The sequence below is a fragment of the Orycteropus afer genome, unplaced genomic scaffold, assembly GCF_000298275.1.
Source record: "Orycteropus afer afer isolate SDZICR_OR568_19922 unplaced genomic scaffold, OryAfe1.0 scaffold00515, whole genome shotgun sequence".
NCBI lineage: Eukaryota > Metazoa > Chordata > Mammalia > Tubulidentata > Orycteropodidae > Orycteropus > Orycteropus afer.
Window position 1 is genome coordinate 854,036 of NW_006922102.1, and position 24,912 is coordinate 878,947.

The following is a 24,912-nucleotide window of genomic DNA, read 5'->3' on the forward strand; positions in this document are numbered from 1 at the left end:
GCAGAAATCCCTAGAGTGGGTCCCACTGTCAGTCAGAGAGGTGATCACTGCTCAGTGGTCGCTTTGCAGCGAGGAGATTAGGTAGGAGTTGTTTGCCCTTGGTTCCTGTATAAAGCCTGAGTTTTCTCCCCTCACTTCTAAAGACAGGTACCACCACATCCTGCCTTGCTCTGAGAGCAGTCGTCACTGTAGCAACCAGTGGCAGGTTTTCTGTCCCCAAATGGGGATGTGAGGAGAGCCAGAGAGAAGGGGAGAGAGGGAGAAAGAAAGAAGACAGCTGATGACAGGAGCTGCAAACTGCTCCTGGAGAAGAAGCAGAGGAAAGTTCTGTCTTCAAGCCAATCTCTGTCTCTAGGTGTGTGTCTCTGTCTGTCTCTGTCTCAGTGCGTCTTGCTCTCTGTGTGTCTGTGTGTGTCTTCCTCTCTGTCTCTCCATCTGTGTGTGTTGCTGTCTGTTTGACTCTGTGTGTGTGTGTGTGACTTGCTCTATCTCTCTTTGTGTGTGTGTGTGTGACTGCTCTCTGTCTCTCTCTCTCCCTCTCTCTCTCTCTCTCTCTGACTCTCACTCTCTCTCTCCCTCCTTTTATTCTGGGAGAACAAACTGTAAGTCTGGACTGGTCAAGCCCCCGAGACCAGCCTCTGGAGGGAGATTCTCTCCTGCAGTCAAGCAGCTGCCTCTGGACCTGCTGAGCCTCAGCTCCGAACAGCCCTTTGGAGCCATGAATGTCTCCTGCTGCCTGCTCTCTGCTCAGCCAACGATGCCCAACAGCTCAGAGCACCCCGTGGCCCCGTCCCCGGCCAACCAGAGCAGCAGTGGGTTCTGCGAGCAGGTCTTCATCAAACCCGAGGTCTTCCTGGCGCTGGGCATCGTCAGCCTACTGGAAAACATCCTGGTCATCCTGGCCGTGGCACGCAACGGCAACCTGCACTCCCCCATGTACTTCTTCCTCTGCAGCCTGGCTGTGGCTGACATGCTGGTGAGCGTGTCCAATGCCCTGGAGACCATCATGATCGCTGTTGTCAATGGCAACTACCTGGCCTTCGAGGACCAGTTCATCCAGCACATGGACAACGTCTTTGACTCCATGATCTGCATCTCCCTGGTGGCCTCCATCTGCAACCTGTTGGCCATCGCCATTGACAGGTACGTCACCATCTTCTACGCACTGCGCTACCACAGCATCATGACCGTGAGGAAGGCCCTTGGCTTGATCGCGGCCATCTGGGTGTGCTGCGGTGTCTGCGGCGTGGTGTTCATTGTCTACTCCGAGAGCAAGATGGTCATCGTGTGCCTCATCACCATGTTCTTCGCCATGTTGCTGCTCATGGCCACGCTGTACGTGCACATGTTCCTCTTCGCCCGGCTGCACGCCAAGCGCATTGCCGCCCTGCCGCCAGCCGACGGGGTGGCCCCGCCGCAGCACTCGTGCATGAAAGGGGCCGTCACCATCACCATCCTGCTGGGGGTGTTCGTCTTCTGCTGGGCCCCCTTCTTCCTGCACCTGGTCCTCATCATCACCTGCCCCACCAACCCCTACTGTGTCTGCTACACTGCCCACTTCAACACATACCTGGTCCTCATCATGTGCAACTCCATCATCGACCCCGTCATCTATGCCTTTCGGAGCCTGGAGTTGCGCAGCACCTTCAAGGAGATCCTGTGTAGCTGCAATGGCATGAACTTGGGGTAGAGCACCAGGCCACAGGCATGGAGGCAAATCTGGTCCTGCTAGACCCTCCAAGGTGTTTAGAGAGAAGAAGGCAGGGCTTAGAGGGTCGAGAAAATGTGTCATTAGCCAGGACTCTACATGGCTTTTTCCTTCTGAAGCTGTAAAGCCTTTGGAAAGGAAGATGGTATGTAGCAGGCTCTGTGAAAGGAGCCCAGGGCGGGTGACCCACAAACTCTGATTCCCCAAATGCTCACGGGAGAAGGGTGCAGGACGCTCCGAGAACTGGCTGTTCGTTCCCACACACCCCGAGTCTGCAGCGTCGGCCTGCTCATCTGCTTCACTCCTGCCTCTGCACTTCAACCCAGGCCAGGCCCAAGGAGTCTCATTACCACTGAGAATGGTTCAAATCTCTCCTTAGCAAAGCTGCTGCAGCTACCAACCCTGACTGTCAGCACTCGATGGCTCTGCACTTGTTGCCCGAGAGACTGTGTGTTTCCACTCTCCAGCTCCTACTTACAGCGAAACAATTTTCTCAGCACCATTGACTCTTGGGGACAAGGCAATGTTACTCTGTTTTCCTGGCCTGCTCCCACGCTAGCCCTCCCCCAAAATAAACAGCACGGGGATGTGAGCTGTTTCCCATTTGCTGCCTTGTTGTTGTTGTTGGCACTGTTGTATTGATGGCTGTGGTTGTGGGGTTTTTATGCACTAAGTCTAAGGGAGCTGTCATGGTTCTAATGAGAGAGAAAGTGTTGTTGACCTCAGAGCACGCCTGTGTACAAAGTATTTTGACACCTTGCTAATTGAAAGTGTAAATTACTCTTTAAAAAAAAAAACTTTTTTCTTCTATTATTCCTTTTCTGTCTTGAAAACAAGAGAGGGTGTCAGAGTAGGAGTGAACATGTCACAAGATATTGCTTTACTGTGGTTTCAGATACTTTGAGAAGTGATGGAATAGCTAGGAAGCCAGCATTTTGCTTGGGAGTTTTCTCTGCTCATCACAGTCACTGTATCATTAAAATGCAATTTCCTCAATGTGATCTGTGAGGGACAAGGGCTTTTGTTGGTTCACTGTTTCTGGTTCATTGCTTGATGTAATGTTAAAGTTGGGGCACCCTTTTATCATTGTCAAGTACAGCAAGTGTGAGCGTAGGGAGTGATCTGAAGAGTGCAGTGTAGGCCAGCGTCGTGTGAGTGTCCGGCTGACCCTGGCCTGCCCTGGGTGACTACAGCGTGTGCCTCCCACTGCCCTCGCCCCGTCCTTCTCATGAATCCTTCTAGGAGGCTGTGTCTTTGGTCTGCTGTGGTGTGCTGGAATATCTTGGCATTTTTGTACTTGAAGTTTTTCTGCTGATATAATCAATGCCTTGTCTCCTGCTTGGATTGTTTGGACATAATGAAAGCTGCTGTGGCCGCTAAGCTTATGTTCTATTTAAATGCACCACCTATAACGGTCCGCAATTCCTGCATGTCGTTCGTGTATGTCTCACTGCCGTTCAGTGGCTGTTTTGTAAATGGCATCAACAGCCCCACTGACCACAGCGCTAGTCTTTTCTAGGGCAATGCCTTTTAGCCAAATTACAAAACTCTCCCATTTAGTTTCCAAAAATACCAGGCTTGTATTTCCTGGGCCTGTCATTCCCCATTACTGTAATCAGGACACCAAATACTATGACTTGTACATGTCATCAATAAATGTGGAAGACTGGAAACTGAATTTGTCAAAATTTGTTTTAACAACAGTGACAGCAATGACCGTGTCCTTTTTCTAAGTAAACAAAGTAAAAATAACTGACTTTTCACTCTTACACCTCCATTTTCACTTTCTTTCATTTTCTCCTCTCAACAAACTCCAAAAACAGGTGGGTCAGTTTACAGATGAACAATCTGAAGCCCAGAGGTGACGTGATTTGCTCAAGAACACCCAGGTAGGAAAACAGCTTGGGGGTTCCCCATGAAGTTCAACATAAATTACCATGTGACCCCGCAATTCCACTCCCAGATATAGACTCCAGAAAACTGAAAACAGGAACACAAACACAGAGTTACACACTCGTGTTCATTACAGCACAGTTCACAATAGCAAAAGGAGGAACCACCCAAGGGGCCATCAACAGCAGGGACAAACAGCATGTCATCTATCCACACAGGGAAGGTCATCCAGCCCTAAAGCGAGATGAGTTCCGATACCCCTATGGACAATCCTCGCAAACATGAGGCTGAGTGAATTAAGTCAGCCACGAAAGGACAAATACTGTATACGAAACACGGAGGATAGGCAAGTGTAGACCGGAAGCAGATCAGTGGTTAGCAGGGGCTAGGAGACAGGGTGGGGAGGTAGTGCTGAAAGAACACTGAGTTTCTACTTGGGGTGATGACAGAGCTTTGGGAATACATGATGGTGATGGCTGTACAAGTGATGAATGGAATTAAGGCCACTGAATTGTACACTTATATGGAAAATTTTATGTTATCTACATTTGACCACACACACAAAAAAAAAGAATGCCCAGCCAATGAGGGTCAGCGTGTCCTGGCGCTTGGTTTTTTCGGGGCCAACAAGCCCCTGCCTATAGGTTTCATAACCAAAGCTGAGCCCACTCACCTCCTTGTATGTTTGAGCCTAGAGCAGCACTTCCAAATGGGAAGCCACGCTCACCTCAATGGCCTGAGCATCTTGTTCTAGTGAGGATTCTGGTCCAGCAGGTCTGGGGCGGGCCAGGGAGTCTGCATTTCTAACAAGCTCCCAGGGGATGAAGTACTGAGGATCTAGGGGCCATGGTAGCTCAGAGGTAGAATGCTCACCTTCCACGCAGAAGACCTGGGTTTGTCTCCCAGCCACGTCCAACCACCACCCATCTGTCAACGGGGATTTGCAAGTTGCTATGATGCTGAACGGGAGCTCTGGTTGCATAGTGCCTAAGGCACTTGACTGCTTCCAGAAGGCTGGCGGTTCAAACCCACCAGCCACTCCTCGGAAGGAAGACTGGGCAATCTGCCTCCCTAGAGATACCACCTCAGAAACCCAAGGAGGGGTTGCTGTGAGTCAGGTCCGACTGCATGGCACATAGCAACAACATGATGCTGAACAGGTCTCAACAGAACTTCCAGACCAAGACAGACTAGGAAGAAAAGGCCTTCTGAGAACCGGCCAATGAAAGGCCTGTGTGTCCCAACAGTCTGAGCTGTGCCTGGTCGTGGGGATGGCACCGGACCAGGCAGCGTGTTGTTCCATTGTGCATAGGGTCATCACAGGTTGGCTGACACGATGGCAGCCAACAACAGCAAAGGACTTTTCTTCTAATGTTTTATCTTCAGTGGCAGTATACACCACCAAACCCACATCCGCTGAAGATGTCAACATGAACAACAGTTCAGCAGTGTTGGTGACATACTTCACACTGTGTCACCACCTACCTCTGCCCACACTGTTCCATCACCATTAACTTACATGCTCTGCCCCTTGAAGTTCTCATCTGAGGTTTAGATGAACCGTTGTCACATTAAGCTCATATGGTTAATGCTGTATAAGAGTGCTATGCAGGGCAAACCTTCTTTATTCATTGCGTTAATGGCTTCAGGGGATCGTTTCAGTTTGAGGTTTACAGATTATTCCTAGGCATGAGATTTGGGTGTTCCCCCAACCTCAAAGTACCCACTAAATCTGGTTTCCATATGAGTGTGAAGTTCTGTTCCACGCTTTTCCTCCTTTTGATCAGGACTCATCTACCACAGAAGGCTTTTACATGAGTATAATGCAAAGTCCAAAGTCCCCACCTGTGCAGAGTGCTGACCTCATGTCAGGACCCATATGAAGGGCTTTGCTGCCTTTTGTTCCTTTGACACTAGCCACAACCCTGCAAGGTAGGTACTATTGTTATCCTTACTCTACAGATGAGGAAACTGAGAGGTGAACAAACTTGTCCAAGGAAACTCAGCTAGCAAGTGGAAAAGCAGGCATTCAGATTCAGGCTGCCCAACCTCACAGCTCAGAGCTTGACCCCAGTGCCCGACTCCTCTCCTGGAGACAGTGGAGAAAGCTTAGCGTGTGATCTCAGAGGCCAGTGCTATCATGGGGAAGACTTAGATGCATGTTTCTACAACTTATGCATCCAGATGTTCCCAATAGAGCTTCCATAGAGATGTCATAAAAATCAAGGGGAAAAATTAATGGTTTTACTTGCTATAATTTTCAAAAGTCCATGGGTGCCCCTGGGGGAGTGCATTAAAGAGGTTAGTTAAAGTCCACAAAAGCTTCTCCCTGGCACCCATGTCTTGGGGTGAACAACGCTGAACATTATGACGTCCCTAATTCTTCTGCAGCCACTTTCTCAGATCTTCATGTGGGAGTCCCCTGGACATTGTAAGCAGCAGGACAGGCAGTGCGAGAAAATGCTCTGAATGCTTGGAAATAAAAACGACCCATGGTAAGCCCCTCCTTGAATAAGCACTTGTAATTCATTTGTTAAACTCACTTATATTTTATTATTATAAAGATACATATAAAACAACATTTCCAATTCAACGTTGTCAGGTGTCCGATTTAGGGGCATCAATGACATTAATTGTGCTGTACAACCATCACCCACAATCATTGCCAAATCCCCATGATCATCAACTGAAACTCACTGCTTCCAGCCAGGCAATCGCTCACCAACTTTGGTCTCTAGAAGCTCAATTTTCATACCCTGTCCCCAAGGCAGAATCATTGCAGTGTTGAGTTTCCAGGTCCCCAGAAACTGTCCCCCATTCCCTTCATTTAAGCTGAAAGCTTGAATGTAATTGCGATGTCTTCCTGTCCTGCAAAACCCATGTGCCTTGGAATGGATTCTGAACAGAGCCCCATGCTGTTTTCAGTGACTTGTCTTTGAGAACTAGGTCACCAGGCCTTTCCTCTGGGGTGGACTCAAACCTCTAACCTTTCAATTAGCAGCTGAGTGTGTTAACCACTTGTACCACCCACAGGGTCTTCCTGTAGTACCTGGAGGGCAAAACCTTATTCAGTCTTCCTGGGCTGAATAAATTTCTGTAGAGATACCGCCTCGGAAACCCAAGGAGGGGTCGCTATGAGTGGATCCCACTTGACGGCAATGAGTTTAGTTTTTGGTTCTGCCTTCACTAAAAGGAACTCTAGTGGCGTACTGGTTAAAGCATTCAACTGCTGACCAAAAGTTCGTAGTTTGAACTCACCAGCTGCTCCAAAGAAAAAAGATAAGGTTGACAGCCTTGGAAACCCTATGAGGCAGTTCCACTCTGTCCTCTAGGGGCACTGTGAGTTGAAATGGACTCCACGGCAGTGGGTATGGTTTGGGCTTTGCTTCTGTAAATATTGACAGCCTTAGAAACCCTATGGGGCAGTTCCACTGTGTCCTCTAGGGGTGCTGTGGGTCAGAATCGACTCCACAGCAGTGGGTGCGGTTTGGGCTTTGCTTCTGTGAAGATTGACAGCCTTAGAGACCCTATGGGGCAGTTCCACTGTGTCCTATAGGGCTGCTATAAGTGGGAATCAACTAAATGGCAACGGGCTGGGCTTGGGCCTTCACTAAAGGAGCCCCAGCATGATGCAAACAATTAAACGCTTGACTCCTAACTGAAAGGCAGTTCAAACTCATCCAGAGGATGGGAAACAGACCTGGTGATCTGCTTCCTATAGGTTACAGCCTTGAAAACCCGATGGAACAGTTCTACTCTGTGCACATGGTATCACCATGAGTCAGAATCAACTTGACGGGCACCTGGTTTGGTTTTTCGTTTGGGTTTGGTTTTCACTATAAGCCATTCTCCATACAGCAGCCAATGCAACCCTTTCAAAATATACCTCAGATCTTATCACACAAAACTCCTCAGTGGCCCCCAAGCCTTTACGCAGCCCAGCCCACCAGGCCCTCATGATCTAAACCCTCCAGTAACTCTCCAACCACCCCATTCTCAGCCCCTCTTCCTCTCAGGCCTCAAACTTAACACTCCTATTCCTACCCCAGGACCTTGGCGCCTGGTGTTTCATCTGCCTGGGAGTCTTCCCAGATATGCCCATGACTGGCTCCTTCTTGTCTTTCAGGGTCCACTCAATCATCACCTCCTTGGAGAGCCTTCCCTGACTACCTCTTCTACAGCAGAGTCCCATCACTCAATGTCACACAAAACCACTACTGTTGTTACCACTTATCTCTCCAGATAGAAAACAGAGCCTAGCGTGTAATGCTGGTGAAAACAATGTCTGTTGAGTGGATAAGTGATGTCCTTAATACACTTAAATGTGAGGTCAAGTCGACCCCAGAGAATAGAATGCACTACCGATTTCTTAAACTTTGGTGAATATCAGGACCAAGTGTGGAGTTTATGAAAAACAGCTTGTTCCTAACCCTTATGGTCCAACAGATCAGAGGTAATGTCCAAGCATCTGAAATGTTCAAAATCCATAGGTGCTATGATGTATATCCAACTTGGAGAGCCACCTGACACCATCAAGTGTCTCTTTTTCTTGAAGAACAATGCAAACCGACAGCCTGGGAGCTTCCATTCCTTTCCCTTCACCATTTCCATCAGGACATCAAACACTTTGATTCATGTCAGGTGATCCCAAAACCAACATAATCCAGAAAGAGGACAAAATGCAGGATTAAAGTGAAACCCTTCATGGGAAGAACTCTACCTTTTCACATCCAGGAACATTTATTTGGAAGCCAAATTAATGAACAACGATAACAGAAGATACTCCATGGGGCTTGTCATGGGCCAGACAGTGTGCTAAGCACACTCATGTGTTCCAACTCCTGACAATCGATGTTCAAGGGAACAAAACATTGCCTAGCACTGCACCATCTTCACGATCACTGATATTTGAGGCCATGGTTGTGGCTATTGTAGCAGTCCATTGCATTTCACCCTCACCAAAACCCCACAAGATAGGCATTATTATCGTCCTGTCCTATAGATGAGGAAACCACAGGTGGTGGTGGTTGATCTTCTTGCCTCGGTTTTCTCAGCTAGTGAGTGGAGAACTGGGAATTAACCGCACAGCCCAACTCCAGCGCATGCATCCTTAGCCACATGTTCTACCACCTGAGAAACCACTAGACAGATATTGATTCTGCTCGATCTTAACTAGCTTGCTGGCTAGCATTACTGGGCACTAATTCTACCTCCTCAGCTACACTGACAGGTAGAACGATTTATGAAAGTCAGTCTTAACCAAGACCAGAGGTCTAACACTGGCATTGTATGTTCAGACTCACTCATTCAGAAACATCTAGATATCCACAGCTTAACTACGTTGTTGTTATTGTCAGGTGCCGTTGAGTCAGCTCCAACTCAAAGACAGAATGACACACTGCCTGACCTGTGCCGTCCTCACAATCCTTGCTATGCTTGAGCCCACTGTCACAATGGATTGACTCTGTGTCAATCCATCTTGTTGAGGGGCTTCCCATTTTTTGCTGACCTTCTCCTTTACCAAGCATGGTGTTCTTCTCCAGGGACTGGTCCCTTCTGACAACAGGACCCAAGTAGGTAAGAGGCAATCTGGCCATTCTTGCTTCCAAGGAGCACTCTGGGTGCACTTCTTCCGGGGCAGCTTGACTATACACTGAGTAAAACCCATTACTAATAACAACAGCACCAACATTTATAGGGACTTAGCTGCCAGATATTGTTCTGGGTACTTTATATATTATCTCCTTCAACCCTCGCAAACATCTTACAATGCAGTGCTTCTCAACTAAGGATGATTTGCCCTTCTGGGAGCATTTGCCAATATCTGACAAGATTTTGCTTGAGATGAGACTTGAGTACGACAGTCAACTCTTATTACTCACAGATTACATATTTGTGAATTCTCTTCCTCGCTAAAATGTATCTGTAGCCCCAAAATCAGTACTCGTAATGTATTCAGTCATTTGTGGACATGCACAGAGAGAGGAAAACTTTGAGTCACCAGCACACACGTTCCCAGCTGAGGTGGAACAAGGCGACCCTCTGGCTTCTTGTTTCGGCTGTCACCCTACAAACAAGGGTTCTTTTCATGGTCTGCTTAGTGCCACTTTTTTTTTTTTTTTTCCAATATGTGCTCTCTGTTGGTTATTTTGCTGGTTAAAATGGTCCTCAAGCATCATGCTGAAGAGCTGTCTTGTGTTCCCAAGTGCAAGAAGGCTGTGATGTGCCTGACAGAGAAAATGTGTTAGATAAGGTTCGTTCAGGCATAAGTGATGCTGCCATTGGCCATGAGTTCAAAGTTCATGAATCAGCAATATATGTTAAATAAGGTGCCTTTAAACAGAAAAACACATCAAACAAGGTCATGTATGGATCTCTTGGCAAAAGTCCCATCACCAATGACTCACTGGAACCTCATCCAGCATTTCCCCTGGAGCAAATGGGTCAGCAATATTCACTAATTCTGTGTTTGCAATGACTTTATAGACCATAACTACTGAGAATGATGAGAATCAACACAATTTGCTAAGAAAGAAGTGAGCTGACTAAAATAAAACTAATACATAGGACATGGACATGGCAAAACCATAAAGGTGGGCTCAAAGATTTTCGTTGTAAGAAGAAAACAATGGTTTTTGGGATTTGAAGACTTAGGGCCACAGTCTCCTGAGACAATTCAGTTAACTGGCATAATATAGTTCATACAGTATATGTTCTATATCTCAATGTGGTGAGTAGTGTCTGGGGTCTTAAAAGTTTTCAAGTTAACATCTAAGACACACCTAGTGGTCTCTATTCATCCAGAACAAAAGAGAAAGAAGGAAACCACAGACAAAGAGAAGAAAACAGTCTATAGGACTAATAATCTACACAAGCCACAGCCTCATCTGCCCTGAGACCAGAAGAACTAGATGGTGCCCAACTACCACCACCAACCACACCGATCTGGGCCACAATGGATGGATCTGGTAGAATGGGAGAAATATGTGGAACAGAAAATAAATTCTTGAAAAGAAAAGTGTGACCAGGCATTGCCAAGGGTCCTGGGGGGCAAAATCACCTCCATCTGAGAATCACTCCACTACATTCATTTTTCCAAGGAGCTCTAGTGGCACAGTGGTTAAGGCATTTGGTTGCTAACCAAAATGGCAGGAGTTTGAAGCCGCCAGCCGCTTCATGGGAGAAAGATGGGGTAGTCTGCTTCCATAAAGATTTACAGACTTGGAAACTCTATGGGGCAGTTCTACTCTGTCTTAAAGGGTCACTATGGGTTGGGATCCACTTAAAGGTGGTGGGTTTTGTCTCTGTGCTGCCATGTTGAGACTGCACCAAGTGGAGGCTGGGTTTCAGGGAGGTTGCCAAGGTGATGTGCATAAAAGTATTGTGTTGTGTGCCATCAAGTCAATTTCAACTCATGATGAGACAAACCTGTGTGACAGAGTAGAACTTCCCAAAAAAGATTTCTGGGAGCTCTGGTAGTGTAATCCCTAAGGCACTTGACTGCTTACCAGAAGGCTGGCGGTTCAAACCCACCACAGAAGGAAGGTTGGGCAATCTACTTCCATAGTGATACTGCCTCAGAAACCCAAGGAGGGGTCACTATGAATAGGGTCTGACTCGACAGCACATAACAACAACAACAACATAAAGATTTCTAGGGGGCTTCTGGCAAGATGGCGGACTAGGCAGAAGGATTGCAAAGACCCTCTTTAACAAAGAAAAGGGAAACCAATTAACACAGACACAGAAGATAATCTTGGACCCCTGAGCCTTGAAGGGAAGGATACAGAATTGGACTAAACCCCAACTAGCGGAAGAATTTGCGTGAAAATACCAAAAAAAAAGGAGACATACGGAGCTGCGGTCTGACAGTGAACTGAGTGACCCTGACAGTACAGGCGGCTCGGAAATTCCCGACTGGTGGTAGGATCTAAGAATTAACCTAAAAATCACACTGCTGACCAGGGACTGCATGGACTGTGCACAGTGGCTAGGGAACAAACGGAGAAAGTGAAGACAAAGGCGGGCTGAGCTGTGGACTTTTGCCGGTCCGGAGGACGCCGCCATTTTGTAGGTTTAAAAAGCAGCGTGACTATTTTGGATATTTAAAGAGACAGCGCTCTCGCAGATTCCTGTGGTGGTAGGACTTAAGAATTAACCTAAAAATCACCCAGCTAACCAGGGACTGCACGGTCTGTGCACGGTAGCTGGGGAACATCAGTTCTAAGGAGGGATTCCTGACCCATACCTGACCAGGTGAGGGACTCCACCTCCTGGACAACATGGCCAGGTCCGTGACTCAAGGCAGACCAATGAGACGCAATCTTTGTGCTTGAACTATTGAGAAAGAGAGGCCCTCCTTCCCCTGGACTTGCCAGGCTACCTGGGTCTGTCAGCCTAGGGGCTGCACTGTCTGAGGATGAAGACAACACAAAAGAGACATAGGAGAGTTCTGCCGTTATCATTTGAGTGACAGGATCTAGCGATGCCTGAAGCTTGTCCTAGTCCTGAACTTTCTGTTACTGAGTATGAATCTATTATTAAACCAGTTTGGGGAGGCAACTGTCATTTGTAACCAAAAGTACTCTGACATACACAGAGGCCAATGTGGGGAGCAAGGGGAGATGCGTGGGGAGGGGGGGGTGATGGAGGAGTAAAGAGACCATTTGAGAGAAGAGTGAAAGGCTCCAAGCTCAAGGACACCAGTTCTATTTTGACCTGGTTTGCATACTGGTTTGCACATAAGGTTCAATTTGCAGGAAAGAATTAAACTAAAACAGGCCCCAAAAAGTACCTGACTCAAAGTAACTTCTAATCTGGCTTCCTATGATGTTGTTATTGTTGTTATGTGCCGTTGAGTCAGGGCCAACTTATAGCAACCCTTCCTTGGGTTTTCAAGGCAGTATCACTACGGAAGTAGATTGCCCAACCTTCCTTCCGAGGAGTGGCTGGTGGGTTTGAACCACCAACCTTCTGGTTAGCAGTCAAGTGCCTTAGGCACTATGCTACCAGAGCTCCACTTCCTATGATACTCGGGGTAAACTAATGCAAGCAGGACTCCACTGGAAGAGTTCTAACTGAAAGTATGCAGGTGTTAAAACAAAAATCATATTAAGCCAATGACAGAAAGTGATCGAAGTTTACTGAATATACAATTTGCAAATCAGACTGACATTTCAACAAGGGAGTCAAACATGTTCTGAAAGATGATAGACCCTCCAAACGCTCTTGTCCAGGTTGCATGAACCTTGCCCTGGAAAAAGAGCTGGAACAGAACTGATAAACAGTTTGTTTTTGGTCAGAAAGGATTTCATACAACACTGTCTTGAAGAACAATGAAAATGGTGACTGACTTACCCGAAAACACAGTTCCCGTCTGACCTTTGGAGTCTCTGTTTCCTGAAACTGAATGAATTCTTCCAAACAGCACAAGGCCAGAGACCCAACAGTCTTATCTGGACCATCGTTTTACCCCAAGGTGACTTTTCAGAAATCAGTTTTCTCAAGGCTCGATTTAAATATATCACTTAAATATATCACTCGATTTAAATAGATCACTTCAGAGAAATGGCTTGGGTGGGCTCACCCCATCTCCAGCGACCCCAGAAATACAGATTCCAGGAGGATTTTAAACTCTTTCTCAAAAGGAAGGGAAAGAATTGGACAACAAAACCAACATTTCCAATATGTCAAGCCATTCACCTCCTCCTAGGACCACTCATGACTCTTTGTGAGAACTGTCCCACAGCCCTTCCCCAGTGCTACCGTACACAGCATGGAATGGCACTGCGGTGATCCTGGTGTTCTTGGCAGCAGAATCCCTAGGAAAAGGCATTCCGTGGGGGCTGGTTGTGCAGGACCTGTGGACTAGCTGATGGAGAGCTAAGAGTCTGCTGATGAGAGTGGGGCAGGGGAGGGGCAGAGGGAGCATGGGGGAGGGTGGAGAGGAAGGAGGAGATCCTGGGCAGAGAGAAGTTCAGAGGTGAGGTGCCCTAAGCTATTTGCTGCATGGGGTGTGTGATGGTTAGCTTTATGTTTCAACTTTATGGTTGCTGTTAGTTGATGGGGGAGCTCTGGTGGCATAGTGCCTAAGGCACTTGACTGCTAACCAGAAGGCTGGCAGTTCAAACCTACCAGCTGCTCCTCGGAAGGAAGGTTGGGCAATCTACTTCTGTAGTGAGACCACCTCGGAAACCCAAAGAGGAGTCGCCAAGTCTTTTCTCCCAAAGAGCCCCTGGGTGAGTTTGAACCCATCTTTTGGCTCGCAGCTGAGCATTTAACCATTGTTCCATACCCGGCTATTCAAGCAAACACTCACGTAAGTGTTGCTGTGAAAGTATTTTGTAGATGTGGTTAATGAATGTTCTGGTTCCCTAGTGCCACTCTGACAAGAATATACTACAAATGGAATGGCTTAAACAAACAAGATTTATTCTCTTAGAGTTTGGAGACTTTAAGCCAGAGTTCAAAGTGCCAGGCTCTAGGGGCTGGGTGAAAGCCCCTCAACCTTGGGCTTCAGCTCTGCCTCCTGCTCCCAGCCCACTGAAGCTACAGGCTTTTCTTCACTCAGCTGCTGGCTGCTCAGGCTGACAAGCCCAAGGTTGAAAAGTAAAAAGGCATAGTCCCGATGTTACCAAACCACACAGCAGGCCATTAATTCAAGTCCATTAAAGGACCCAAGGTCAGCAGAGCATGGCAGGCTGCTGAACAACAACATGGTTACATGCAGGGTTCAAGCATGCCATAAGCTAGAGACCATTCCCCAAGCCTTCTCCATATATACAGGAAGCAGACCACATCCCTAAGGCAGCTACTCAGGTGCTCCAATAGATTCCACCATGGAGTTGATTACCAGTCTCATCATGGAGAATCACTACATCCAGCTGCCCAGCCACTCAACCAGGCCCAGCCAAGTTGACACACAAACTTAACTACCACAATGAACATCTACAAGAAGTGGGCTTTATGTAAAAAAGATTATCTCAACAACGTGAGTGGACCTGCCACCCACCAAATAGTACTCCTGCTAATAATACTGTCAAAGAATGTTAGCGGATCACATTGTTAGATTCCAGGCACACCTCTCTAGGACTTCTCAAACAGCAGTGTGCCCCCAAACCCCTGGGGTCTTGGTGAAATGCAGATCCCTTTTCCTAAGGCCAGTGCATGGCCTGGGACTCCGCATTTCTGACAGGTTCCTCATGGATGCTGACACTGCTACTCTTTAGCGGCTTGGCATTTCTCTTCCCCCATCTCTGCTTGTTCACTTGTTTGTTTAATTTCTTTTCTATTTCAAAAGACATTGACTTAAGACACACCCTGCACTAACCCTGGGAGCTCTGGTAGCATAGTGCCTAAAGCACTTGACCACTAACCAGAAGGCTGGCGGTTCAAACCCACCAGCCACTGCTCAGAAGGAAGGTGGGGCAATCTACTTCTGTTGTGATACCACCTCGGAAACCCAAGGAGGGGTTGCTATGAGTTGGGTCTGACTTGATGGCACATAACAACAACACTACACTAACCCTGCTTCATTATAGTAACAAAGAAAACCCATTTCCAGATGAGATTAACCACAGGTATAATCTGCCATGGAGCCAGCTCTGATTTGCAGCGGCTCTATATACAGCAGAACGAAAGGCTCCCCAGTTCTGCACCATCCTCCCAATCCTTGCTATGCTTGAGCCCATCTGCAAAGCCACTGTGTCAGTCCATTTCATGGAGGGCCTTCCCCTTTCTCATCAATGCTCCACTTTACCAAGCATGATATCCCTCTCCAGCGAACAGTTCCTGTGGACAGCATGACCAGTGTAAGTGAGATGAAGTCTGGCCATTCTGGTTTCTAAGGAGCATCCCAGCTGCACTTCGTCCAGGACAGAGTTGTTCTTTCTTCTGGCAGTCCATGGTATTTTCAGCATTCTTTGTTCACACAATTCAAAGCCATTAACTTTTCTTCTATCTTCCTTGGTCATTGTCCAGCCTTCACACACGTACAAGGCAATTGAAAATATCGCTTGGTTCAGGCACACCTCAGTCTTCAAAGTGCTTCTTAACACTTTAAAGAGGTCTTTTGCTGCAGAATTTCCCAGTGCAATACAACATCTGATTTATTGACTTCTCCTTCCATGGGTGTTGATTGTTGGTCTAAGTAAAATGAAATCCCTGACAGCATCAATCTTTTCTCCATTTCTCATGATGCTGTTTACTGGTCCAGTTGTGAGGATTTTCACTTTTTTAGGTTGAGGTGTAATCTATACTGAGGACTGTACTCTTCAATCTTAATCGGTAAGTGCTTCAAGTCCTCTTCACTTTCAGCAAGCAAGGTTATGTCATCTGCATGTTGCAGGTTGTTAACGAGGCTTCCTCCAATCCTGAAACTGCATTCTCCTTCATATAGTCCAGCTTAGCATACAGATTGAATAAATGCGGTGAAGGATACAACCCTGACACACACCCTTCCTGATCTTAAAACCATGCAGCATCCCCCTGTTCAGTTTGAACAACAGCCTCTTGGTCTATGTACAGGTTCCTCATAAGCACAATGAAGTGTTCTGGAATTTCCATTCTTTGCAATGTCACCCATAATTTGTTATGGTCCACACAGTCAAACGTCTTTGCATAATATTTTAAGTGCCTTCCAACCTGAGGAGCTCATCTTCTGGCACTGTATTAGACAGTGTTTCTCTGTTATTCATGAGGTTTTCACTGGCCAATTCTTTGAGAAGTGGATGGCCCCTTCCTTCTCCCAAGCCTGTCTTATTAGTTTGGAAACACCACTGAAATCTGTCCACTATGGGGGACTCTACTGGTATTTGAAATACCGGTGGCATAGCCTGCAGCCTCACAGCAACATGCAAGCCACCACAGTATGACAAACTGACAGATGAGTAGTGGACGCATATTTTGGTGGGATACAATTCAATCCGTTACAATGGGTAAGTCAGTAATGTGGAATGCTTTGCTGAGTAGATTTTAGGATGCCTGAGACTTCTCTCCCAATCTCTGTCACTTCCCTTGGAGGAGAAGAGAGAAAGTAGTACAGGTATACCTCCGAGATATTGCAAGTTTGGCTCCAGACCACCACCAGAAAGGCAATATCACCATAAGGCAAGTCACACAAGTTTTTTGGTTGCCCAATGCATATGAAAGTCATGTCTATACTACACTGTAGTCTATTGTTGTTGTTTGTTGTTATGTGCCGTCGAGTCGGACCCCGACTCATAGCGACCCCTCCTTGGGTTTCCGAGGCAGTATCACTACGGAAGTAGATTGCCCCATCTTTGAAATAGTTAACAATTTCCAAAATGTGACACAGGACACAAAATGAGCACATGTTGTTGGAAAAAAATGGTTTGCTTGACGTAGGTTGCCACAAACCGTCAATTTGTAAAAAACTCCATCTCTGTGAGGCATGATAAAGTGAAGCACAATAAAAACGAGGTCTGCCTGTAAAGACTCAGGACAAAGGCAAACAAATTGTTCAGTGTGTCCCCCCCAAGCCCAGCCAAAAATGCTTTTGCAGGCAAGAGTTTGCTACACAGGCTTAGGAACAAAACACAGCATGTCACTCTTTTCTAAAAATCAAATTCTGTTGACCAGATTCAAGCTGAGTTAAGATTTTTGATTGAAAGCAACAAAAACCCAGCTCAAACTGGCTTAAGTGAAACAAAGGGCATAGGAAGGAGAATTTATTTGGACGTAGAAAGGCGCTTTGGTGGTGCACTGCCCAGAGCACTTGACTGTTAACCAAAAGGTTGGTGATTCAAACCCACCAGTTGCTCCGCAGAAGGAAGCTGGGGCAGTCTGCTTCTGGAAAGATTTACAACCTTGGAAACCCAGTGGGGTTCGCAATGAGTCGGAATCAACTGGACAGCAGTGGGCCTGGTTTTGTGGTAGCTGAATCTGTCACTCAGTGGCGTCATCAGAAATCATCCTCTCCCTGTCTTAGGGACTGATTTCTTTCTGTTTGACTCCTCTCTGAGGCAAGCCCTTTGCACATAGTGGACCCAATAGCACCAGATTTAGCAACTTCAGTAGAAAACCACCTTCTCTGTCCCAATAGTCCCTTTCATGTCCCTCTACCACCATGCAAAAGAAAAAAAGAAAAACAAAGTTCAGGCCAACAGCCATATGCCCATCTCTGAACCAATCATGGTGGCCAGAGGGTCTGCTCTGGCCTGGATATAATCCCAAACCTGGATCTAGGGAGTGAGTATCAGGGAAACCCAAGCCACCTGGACTGAGAGACAGTAAAGAGGTCCCACAAAACTGAATTGGGTTCTGTTGATTAAAATAAGGCTGGCAACAGCCATCCATGTCCACTTCTCTCTTATTCTACTGCCCTGCCCAAAACACTTTCAACGAGCTCTTTTCAAGGCTTCCTTGGCATAAGCCAGTCATCCCTGTAGGCTGAGGGGGGTTTCATCTCCCCTAAGATGTACCTAGAGTCCTAGGATGGCACAACTAGTTAAGCTGGGCTACTAACCAAAAGGTTGGTAGTTCAAACCCACGTTGGAGGAAAGACCTGGTAATTTGCTTCCATATGTAGCCACATGCGGTTGCCATTATTACGAATTGACTCAGCAGCAATGGTTTTATTCTGTTTATTTGTTTAAGACATTCCTGGCAATTTCTAGATAACTCTATTCAGTATTTTAAAAAAACTGAGATACCTTTGTAAGATTTTATGCAAAAACATAAAAACACATGATAGAAAAGATCTTTAGCTTTATACTGACTGGTCCTACAAGTTTTGGTTTCCTCATTCTTTGTTTCTAACCCTCAAGGATGTACATAACCCATATGAGAAATGGTGTTCTTTCTCATCCTAATCTTGTCCCTGGTTTTATAACTGTGCCACTGAACTTCTCGGAACCAGTCAAGTGGATGTGTGCTAGGAATGAGAATCATAAGCAAACATTGTCTTCTCTTGTAAAACAATCAACCAATAAAACCCAACCCACTGCTATTGAGTTGATTCTGACTCATAGTGACATCCATTGGGTTTCTAAGGCTGTAATAGATTGTCTCATCTTCTTCCTGCAGAGCAGCTGGTGGGTTTGAACTGCTGGCCTTCTGGTTAGTAGCCAAACGCCTTACCCACTAGACCACCAGCGCTCCTTTTTAAAACAATAGTGACCAGTAGTAAATCAGAGGGGAACATGCACTCAAAGATCACTTCTATTTTGAAACTCTACTCCCCACCCCAACAGACACACACATTAGTTAACAGTTAACTAATAGTATGTAGTATTAAAAAAATAATAAGTTACACGTGCAAACGTTCTAGCAGCATTATTGGCAAAAGCCAAAAAGTGGGAATAACCCAAATGTCTATCACTTGGTGACCAGATAAACAAAATGTGGCTCATCCATCCAATAGGATGCTATTTAGTGACAAAAACTACATTTGCAACATGGATGAACCTCAAAACCTTAGTCAGACACAGAAGATTCTATTTTTGTATGATTCCAACTGTATGAAGCTTCCAGGAAAGGCAAATATAGAGGCAGAAAGAGGTTAGTGGAGGTCCAGGGCTGGGCGTGGGAGCGGTGGTTTACTGTAAATGGGCGTGAGGAACACAGTGCACTGCACTCCCAGGATCCTAGTGAGAGACCATGTGGAGTGAGCACAGGCCAGACCCGCCCAATGGTGTGATGAGGTGGTGTTCATTACTCCCAGCACAAACAGGGCAGAGATGGGCAGAACAACACACAGCAGGAGCAGCCCAGGTTCTCAGAAGTGAGGCTCCCGTCCACAGGCTTGAATCGCGTGCAGCACATTGCAATTCACATCTTGGGAGGAGAATGCCTCTGCTCCACTCTCCTGGGATTCAATACTAACTGGGCAGCCCTGTCTGTGTGCCAAATAGCAAGTACAGAGAACAGGCAAGGGAAGAGGCAATGAACCAAACCAAAAAACAAACTTCTGATGACTTTAGCATTTATTACACATAATTCTTAGTTCTTTCATTAAACAAATTAAAAAAAAAAAAATTAACTCCATAAAAAAAATCATGCCAATTACTGTGCTAAGTGTATGGAATAGAGGAATGAAAAAGGTAGAGAAGAACCTCACCCTCGTGACAGTAACAAATAAACAAGCTATTACCAACTGCAATGGGTGTTATGGTGCATATAACCGACTGGTACGATTGAAAGTGACTGCAATGAGGTAGGGATTTCCTGGGTGGTGCAATGAGGTAAGTGCTCAACAACTAACCAGAAGGTTGATGGTTTGAATTTACCCAGAGGGACCTCAGAGGAAAGGTGCAAATGTGGGGTCAACATGACAGAGTTGACTTAAAGGAACCTAGTTTGGCTTTTGGTTCTATTTTGGGGAAAAGGGTGTAAGCGTTTAACAATAACTCTATGGGGGAAAAGCTGGCCAGTGAAAACCCCGTGGACCACAATGGTAGGGCCAGCAGCATTTCTTTACTGTGCATGGAGTCATCATGGGTCTGGGGCTGACTCTAGGGTAGCTAACAACAATATCTGAATATTGATAACATGCATTTGTTATTGTTTTTTAATTACAAAAAAAAAGAAAAGAAAATGAAGGGGAAACATTTCTTTTAAATGTAATTAGCTTCTCTGCCCCTGGGGCTCTGGTGATGAAGGGCATATGTAGCAAAACTTGGCCTTGCCCATCCTGCCTTTGGTAATTGAGTTCTCTGAAAGGTTCAGCATCATTCAGGCTTTTTTCTCTCCAAAATGCTCCGCTTTAACAAAATTCTGAGTAGAAGCATGACCGTGAGTCACAATTACAGGAAGGTTTTATAAATATTATATAATAAATTACCTAAGGGGACTAGGCTAAAACTTGTACAAGCAGGAATGATTCACCCAAAGCAATTATCTGGGCGGAGGGCAAGCAGCAGAAACCGAAGAGGTTGTTCTGTTTCATATTTTCCTACATTTTTCATGTCCAGAATCTTCACTTTGTGATCAAAAAAGTAGACGTGTGTCTTCACAGTCATATTCTGATCCAACAACATGTGGTCCTTCCCCTCTTCTGACATACTGTGGCTGCCATATTGAAGAATGGTGTTTCCACTATATTCAAGTGTGTGTAAAAACCTACATCAAGCACAATATAGCGGGGATTATGGAGAAGCCCACTAGATCACTCTACCAGGAATCATTTGCCAAGAGAATCATGGTTCCATCTACACTTGTGATGCAGGAAATTCATTAATCTGGCCCTTCTAGCCATGGTCTTTGTGTCTCCCACACAATGATTGGGTGGGACCATAGAGATAAGGTGTATGGAACATGTGATGGTTGGGTTATGTGTCAACTTGGTTAGGCCATGGCTCCCAATGTTGTGTGGTTGTCCTCCATTTGTGATCCGATGCAATTATCCTCCATTGTGTGTGTTGTAAATCCTGACCTCTATGTGTTAAGAATGATGCCTTTGAATTGTGGTGTTGGCAAAGAATATTGAAAATACCATGGACTGCCAGAAGAATGAACAAATCTGTCCTGGAAGAAATGTAGCCAGAATGCTCCTTAAAATTGAGAATGGCCAGATTCATTTCACCTACTTTGGTCATGTTGTCAGAAGGGACCATTCCCTGGAGAAAGATATCATGCTTGGCACCTAAAAACAACATGTTAATGAGACAGGATTAGATTGTGTTTGTTATGCTAATGAGACAGGATTGGGTGGGATATACTCAAGTCACACCCTTGCTTGAGTCACACCTTTTATCTTACAAGAGATAAAAGGCAGAGAAGGGAGCAGAAAGGGAGCAGAAAGCAGTCCGACACCCACCTAGAAAGAAGAGCTAGAAGTAGAGCTTGTCCTTTGGATACAGGATTCTAGTGCTAAGAACCTCCCAGACACAGGAGACACAGAGATAGAGAGCTGTGACACCAGAGACAGCAAGAAACAGTGAGAAGCAGAGGCAGCAGAGGCAGCAGAACCAGGAGTCAGTGCAGTGGCCATTCTGGCCCATGGAGCAAGAAAGCTGAGTATCTTCAGGCAGGAGGCTTGCTGGTGGAGTTGGGAGGCCTCAGCGCTCTTGATGGAGCCAGGCTTACTAACCCAGGGAGCTAGAGAACTGAGCACCTTCAGACCAAGTTTCACTTGCAAAATGAGGTGCCCCTGGACACTTACTGGCAGAGCTAAAGAGCTTTGTGACACTTGCCTGAGAGGGTCCTGAGCAGGGCCCAGTAGCACCAGACAAGAAGAGGCTGTCCTGATCAAAAAATTGTATCCTGAGTGGTTCCTGATCCTGAATTGTTAGTTCCCTAATAAACTCTATAATCATGAGTATTGTCATTGGGTTTTGTGTGGCCATTGCAACAAATTATCAAACCTAGCAGAGAAATAGTGAGTGCTGTGACAGGGATAGCTGGTGTCAAAGTTGTTAAAAAAAAAAAAAGTTGGAGAGAGGAGGTATGGCTGACATCTATTTTATAGGAATCAGCCTTGGGTTGATGCTGCTATGGTGATTCTCTCTTCCTCTTGTAAAGTTAGGGTCAAACACCCTTGCCAAGCCATTTTTATAATGCCTACCCATCTAACACGTCTTCTCACCATTTTCAATAAAATGAAACACTGCCCAGTCCTGTGCTAGCTTCATGATCCCTGAAGCCCATCACGGTAGCCACCATGTCAATCCATCTTGTTGAGGGCCTTCCCGTCTTTCATTGACCCTCCACTTTACCAAGCATGACATCCTTCTCTAGAGAAGGGTCCCTTCTGACAACATGACCAAAGTAGGTGAGACGAAGTCTGGCCATTCTCACTAATGCCCTCCATATTAACATGGGACCTGCAAGCACCAACTGGAGAGTTGAGCACCAGCAGTCGAGGGCTTCCATCTCTAAGTGACAACCAAGATTTCTGCTCACATCTCATTGGCCAAAGCAGTCACATGACCATGACTAACTTTAAGAGGACAGAGAACTACAAGCTTCATATACTCCCAGAAGTAGAAGAGAACCAGGTATTGTCAAGCAGTAGAAATGCCTACCCATGTATGCCATGAAAGGACACTGACTCCAAAACTAAATGTAACAAGAATAAAGCAAAGTTATTAAATCCTAGCTATGTGCAATGCCTGCCAAAGGGCGATGAGTCAGAGATAGAAAAACATTAAAGAAATACCAAAGTAACCTCTCTAATGTGCCATAAAGAACAGTTACTGAAAAAAAAAAAAAAAAGTACAACATTAACCAAGAGTGTTGCTGTTGCTGTTGCTTTGTTGTTGTTTGCCATTGAGTCGGACCTGACTCATAGCGACCCCTCCTTGGGTTTCTGAGGTGATATCACCACAGAAGTAGATTGCACAATCTTCCTTCCATATTCTAAAGAAAATCAAATAATATATTTAAAGTGCTTATTGCATGACTTGAGGCTTAGAGGAGGAAGCCAATCACTGTTATTATTACGATATAACTATTCTTTAACTACTATAATAATAACTAAATAATTAATAAAAATAAATAACTTTATTTCATTTCTTGATATGCACCTTCTAACAACACTCTCTCACTGTGGCTCTTTGGTTAGTAAGGAAGAGCTGAAAGGAAAAGGAACTGGGCTGCTCTCTCTTTCCAGGTCCTTCTAAGTCATCGTTTCAGCAAGGAGCTCAGGTGGCATAATGGATAAGGGATTTGGCAGCAGTTCAGACCCACCAGCTGCTCCACGGGAGGAAGATGAGGCAATGGTGGTCACTATGAGTTGGCACCGACTAGATGGCAGTGGTGGTTTTTTGGAATACAGGGTAGTAGTGCCTAAGGCACTTGACTGCTAACCAGAAGGCTGGCAGTTCAAACCCACCAGCCAGTCCTCAGAAAAAAGGTTGGGCAATCTACTTCCATAGCGACACTGCCTCGGAAACCCAAGGAGGGCTCCCTATGAGTCGGATCCAACTCAAGAGCACATAACAACAACAACAGTAATATTAGTACAAAAGGATGACAGGGTCCTTGGTCATTTGTTTCTTTAAGAAACAAATGCTTGAACTTCAAATCCACCAGCTGTTCTGTGGGAGAAACATGAGGCAGTCTGCTTGCATCAAGATTACGGATAACCCTACAAGGCAGGTCTACTTTGTCACATGGGTTTGCTCTGAGTCAGGTTGACCTGATGGAACAGATTTTGCTTGGGGCAAGAGGAGAAACTGAGGACCAGATGATAAGTCTCCATAAGCTGTCTCCTCAGTACCCTCTGCCAGGCTCATGAGGTACCCCAGCCCCACCCCCCTGGTGACACCCTCGATGTGGCCATGTCCCCCCTTCTTCCCACCCAGACTCAGTCGTGCACTCTGAAGGCTTATCCACCCCTCAAGCTGGGATCCAAGGAAGCCCTAAAGAAGGCTTGGGAGATTGTGAGCAGGGAAGCCATTCCAGGATCCTGGTGCCTGAAGGCAGACCAGAGGAGAGGACACGGGCTGGAGTGGCTTGTGCCCCCGTGCAGCCAGAAGTGGAGAAAAGTGAAGCCCCCTCCCTTGGTCTAAGTCTGGGTCTTGCCAGGATCTATAGGCTGTGTCAGCCTGAAACTCTGTCAGTCTTTCATTGTCTCCGTTCTTTGCCAACAGGAAGGTCAGTGGTTCAAACCCACCAGCCACCCCACAGGAGAAAGACGTGACAGTATGCTTCTGTAAATATTACAGTTGGAAACTCTCTAGGTCAGTCTACTCTGTCCTACAGGATAACTATGAGTCAGAATCAACTCAATGGCCAGGGCTTTTGGCTTGGTTTTGGTCCCAAAAGGAGGCTAATGTTGCAAAGACCATTATGATCCCCACTTTGCAGGTGAGAAACGGAGGTTTATACAGGTGAAGAATTCCTGGGTCGGACCAGGATTGGAACTGAGCTCTAACACCAAAGCCCATGTTCTTAGCCACCTCACCAAGTTTTCTCCTTCCCATTGTACACATGGCACCCTTTGTACTCGGGTCTCTGCAATTCCCAGCTCCCTCAGCAAGGCGAATCTTCCCCGCCCGCTACCTCACTGACCACAGTCTCCTCACTCCCAGCTCAGGTTGTATCTGACAGTGATCTTCATGAATCAGGGGTCAGCCTTTGAGGATGATTTTAAAGGAATAGATTTCCAGGTTCTCAAATTTCATATGTCCTCATTCGAAAACCCACCTGAAACATGCCAGCTGCCCAGGGGAGACCCAGAGCATACTGTCCACTCTCTTTTCCTACTCCCCCTCATTATCACCCTTCCTCCACTTCACAGAAGAAAGGCCTCCCTCCTCACCACCCTGATCTTACTACAGATCATTATCCCTGTCTTAGTTATCTCATGTTGTTATAACAGAAATGCCACCAGTGGGCGGCTTTAACAA

At 46.2% G+C, this 24,912-nt stretch overlaps 1 protein-coding gene across 1 annotated transcript; it reads left to right on the forward strand.

Annotated features, from left to right (window-relative positions):
* The first annotated feature begins 718 nt into the window (after positions 1 to 718).
* On the forward strand, positions 719 to 1,690 carry MC3R (melanocortin 3 receptor). The gene has a single exon (XM_007955584.2). The coding sequence runs from the start codon at positions 719 to 721 to the stop codon at positions 1,688 to 1,690; it is 972 nt and encodes a 323-aa protein (XP_007953775.1).
* Positions 1,691 to 24,912: the final 23,222 nt, after the last annotated feature.

Bases quoted from the DNA above. Each gene is read 5' to 3' on its own strand.
- MC3R (XM_007955584.2), top strand. From the start codon at position 719: ATGAATGTCTCCTGCTGCCTGCTCTCTGCTCAGCCAACGATGCCCAAC.